Source organism: Notothenia coriiceps, unplaced genomic scaffold, assembly GCF_000735185.1.
Source record: "Notothenia coriiceps isolate Sejong01 unplaced genomic scaffold, NC01 NC01_scaffold00035475, whole genome shotgun sequence".
Lineage (NCBI taxonomy): Eukaryota > Metazoa > Chordata > Actinopteri > Perciformes > Nototheniidae > Notothenia > Notothenia coriiceps.
In genome coordinates this window covers 7,795-12,053 of record NW_011368176.1, presented here as the reverse complement: position 1 = coordinate 12,053, position 4,259 = coordinate 7,795, and the positions used below count along the sequence as shown (strand labels likewise).

General features: G+C 44.0%; 1 protein-coding gene across 1 annotated transcript in view; it reads right to left on the bottom strand.

Annotated features, from left to right (window-relative positions):
* Positions 1-227: 227 nt before the first annotated feature.
* Positions 228-4,259, bottom strand: part of LOC104962938 (insulin-like growth factor 1 receptor) — a gene marked incomplete at its 5' end in the record, with an annotated part of 10,684 nt that continues 6,652 nt past the window's right edge. The window contains 4 exons of the mRNA XM_010791451.1: positions 228-2,319; positions 2,490-2,624; positions 3,428-3,557; positions 3,924-4,086. Coding sequence (XP_010789753.1) covers positions 1,800-2,319; positions 2,490-2,624; positions 3,428-3,557; positions 3,924-4,086 — 948 coding nt within the window. The remainder of the gene's footprint in view (positions 2,320-2,489; positions 2,625-3,427; positions 3,558-3,923; positions 4,087-4,259) is intronic.

Genomic DNA, 4,259 nt, shown 5'->3' with positions numbered 1-4,259 from the left:
GTGTTTTCTCTTCTTATATATATATATATAGATATATTACAACCACAAGAGAAATAGCAGCTTCTTTCTGTACATGACGAATGAACTCCAACCGTAGAAAAACGTACAAAAGTGACACGAAACGAAAGCGCCTGCACAGATGCTCCATAGTAGTCTGGTTTTTATACAAAACTTTGATCAAGAGACGTTTTTAGTTTGAGTTCAGATCCGATTTCTTCTCTACGAGCTTCCATCCACAGTCCGAGCTTTAAGGATGCATTTTATTTCGCTGCTTTTCTGATTTGATGTTGAAAAAAATGTCTCAGAAATCTTGATTTCTTTCTCAAATTTAGAATTTTTACCGAAAAAAAATTTCCTTCTCAAAATCTGAATTTATTTTCCGTGAATTGTCACATTAAAAAAAAACTAACTTTTTTCTCAAAAATCTGAGATATTTCTGAATATGTTATTTAGTTTTCTGAAACAAATTCTGTCTTCAAAGCAAAAAAAAAAATCCCTTTTGGTCAGAAAGGAAAATGAACACGTGGCCCTCATCCTCTCCGGGGCAAACCGCAGTAGAGGAGCAGCGAAGGACTGTAGAGGGAAGTTAAGGACAATTCACCCACAACGTGATCATTCGGGTATCAATCTATCACCCTTTGTTATTTTGAATTCTTGAATTAGATTGCATTTTTCTTAACTTGCTTTTATGGTTAAAAAATGTATCAAAATTGGTGAAAATTCTTGATAAATTGAAGTAAACGGGGGCGGTATCTAACGACAGCAAAGTACATCCAAACATCGGTTTATAAATGTAGAAACTCAGTTATATTAGTCTATATTTATGTTAAACTGTGTAATTTTGTAGTGTCTACATAGAATAATGCGTTGTACAAAACAAGCAGGAGATAAGTTGTAATTTGCTTCTGACTAGATAGGAGAAAAACTATTCAAATATATATTTTGTAACAATATATCCATTTGTTTGGTCATTAAACACATGGATGATTTATTTGATTTGTTTGAAACGTAAGGCTGTTTATGCATAAGGGTTTAACATAAAGACTTAGAAAATAGTGCATGAGTTGTGTAAGAAACAGATGTTTTGCCGCCAAATTTTACTACAATCTATCAAGAAATAACAAACATTGTTTACTCGTCGTTCACCGTGGAGGTGTGCAAAGAAACGAATGAACTCCAAGGTAACACAGGTGCGTAATTGATAAACAAATAGTCTTTAGGCGTGTGAATTACCCCTGGGACCACTGGTTTTAATATCGCCTAGAACCAAATCAAAGCGCTTGTTTTTGATCTGGTGTGTTGGAGATTTTTTTCTGAGCAAAACTGCAGAAAAAAGAATTTTACAAAAAGTACAATTTTGGCAAAAAATTTGGCAACAGATTTGACCTTTTCTTTTTTTTGTCCCTGTGGTTGTTTGTTTGTTCTCTGGAGACGCTGAAGTGCTTATTCATTAAGATATGCAACAGTTACACCGTTAATGCCCGCCCAAAAACGCCGGTCATCGATAAAGGCCTTTGTTCTCCGCCATTTGAAAATACAGGTAAAAAAAGTAACAAACGACAATTTATAAAATGAGTTTAGCCATAAAGAGAGAAGGGAGAAACAACCCCTCTTTAAATTCCCTTTCTGTTACCCCCCTTTTTGTTTTGGTTTGTCCCACTCAGTGTCACGTGACAGCCAGCTGGAAGAAACCAAAAAAATGAAAAAAGGGGGGATAAAGAGGTACAGTGAACTTTAGTGACTCCACCTTCCAGCTGGTGGACGTTGTATTAAAACAAAACAAATGTTTCAAGGGTTTTTCAGCAGGCGGAGGATTGGGGGAGGGGCATCGCTCGCTCGTTTTTTCGTCCTCCGTTCATGTGAGCGTACGCAGGAAGTTCATCCAATGACGCCGTTAGTCCCGCCCCCGACAGCCCATTGGCCGCCTGCTGCTGTCCGATTGCCTGCTTGTCCAATGAGGCGCTAGACGTACAAGGTGGAGAGGAAGGAGGGGAGGAAGGAGGGGAGGAAGGAGGGGAACTTGGAGCTAACGAAGGCCCAGGAGGAGCCTCTGTTTTCGGGGAAGGTGGCGTCTGTTGTTGGGGGGTCTGCTGTGAGGAAGAGGAAGAGGCAGCAGGCTCCAGAGGAACGACTTCCAAGATGGCGGCGTTTTCCAGGTGAGGTGGCGAGGGGGCGTCGGGCGGTTTGTTGTCTGCGCTGTAGAAGAAGCTGGAATCGATGAAGGAGGGGTCCAGTTCGTCCTTCAGAGAGCTGATGATCTCCACGAAGGCCGGACGCATCTTAGGGTTGTACTGCCAACACATCCGCATCATCTCAAACCTGCAGAGAGAGAGAGAGAGAGAGAGAGAGAGAGAGACACACACAGTTCAGCATCCATATGTCAAAACTTAATTGTCATATGCACAGTAGCTAAAGTGTATTTATCAATCAATCAAGCAATGTGTCTGTCTGTCTGTCTGTCTGTGTGTGTGTGTGTGTGTGTGTCTTACAGCAAGTCAGGACAGCACTGGGGTTTCTCCAGCAGCCCCCCCTCCATCACGAAGCGTAGAACCTGCTCGTTGGACAGACCCTGATACGGCTGCTCCGCCAGGGTGGAAACCTCCCAGAGCACGACTCCAAAAGACCTGAGGAGAGGACAGGAGGAGAGGAGAGGAGGAGAGGAGGAGAGGTGGGGAGGAGATGAGGAGAGGATGAGATAAGGAGAGGAGAGGAGGAGATGAGGAGAGAGGAGGAGATGAGGAGAGAGGAGAGGAGGGGAGAGGAGAGGAGGAGGGAGGAGATGAGGAGAGGAGGAGAGGAGGAGAGAGGAGAGGAGGAGATGAGAAGAGGAAAGGAAAGGAGAGGAGAAGATGAGGAGAGAGGAGATGAGGAGAGGAAAGGAAAGGAGAGGAGGAGATAAGGAGAGAGGAGAGGAGGAGAAAGGAGAGGAGAGGAGGAGAGGAGGAGGAGAGAAGGAGGAAAGGAGAGGAGGAGATGAGTAGAGAGTAGAGGAGGAGAGAGGAGAGGAGAGGAGGAGATGAGGAGATGAGGAGATGAGGAGAGGAGAGGAAAGGAGGAGATGAGGAGAGGAGAGGAAAGGAAAGGAGAGGAGGAGATAAGATAAGATGTTTCCGTTGCAGCAGCATAAAAAGACCAGGCATTGAACATTAGAGAAATTAAAAGACGAGAAATAAACAATCCAAAATGTAAACATCTCAATGGAAATAAAATAGCATTAAAAACAGTAGAAAATATACATGTGGAATTACAGATTTACAGTAAACACAATCTAAAGGAGGATATTATATACAAGTATGTGAGGAATGGAATATTAGATATTAGATATCCAGCCAGAGGAGATTTGTTAGAGAGTTATTGCAGTCGGGAGGAATGTTTTCCTGTATGTACGTTTGTTCCAGTGTGTGTGTGTGTGTGTGTGTGTGCTCACCAGACGTCAGAGGTGGTGGTGAACACTCCGTCCTTCAGAGATTCTGGGGACATCCAGCGAACAGGAAGCAGACCTTTACCTCCTTTTCTGTAATAATCCGTCTCATAGATGTCTCTCGTCATGCCGAAGTCTACACACACACAGACAGACAGACAGACAGACAGACAGACAGACAGACAGACAGACAGACAGACAGACAGACAGACAGACAGAGACACACACACACACACACACACACACACACACACACACACACACACAACACACACACACACACACACACACACACACACACACACACACACACACACACACGAGGTGAATCATGTGTGTTTTTGTATACACAAAAAACAGAGGGGAAAAACTCAAATGACAAGAAACGAGAGCCCTCGATAAAGATGGTTCTGGCTGGTTGTTGTTGAGTCAACATCCCTCTTGAAGGGGATTAAAATGCCGCTCTGACACGACCTCTGACCCCCCCTCTTCGGTACTTTACCTCCGATCTTGACGGTGTAGTCCTCGGCCACCATGCAGTTCCTCGCTGCCAGGTCTCTGTGTACGAACTTGTTGGCGTTGAGGTACGCCATGCCGTCTGCGATCTGCCCCGCCATCTGAAGCATCTTCTTCAGAGGAGGGAGAGACAGGCTGGTCCACTGTGTCTAAACACAGAGAGACAGAGAGAGACAGAGAGAGAGAAAGAGAGAGAGACAGAGAGAGCGAGAAAGTGAGGCAGACAAAGAGAGAGAGAGAGAGAGAGAGAGAGAGAGAGAGAGATTAGGTGAATCAAGTGTATTTGGGTTGGGAAAAACTACAAATGAAAAGAAACGAGAGC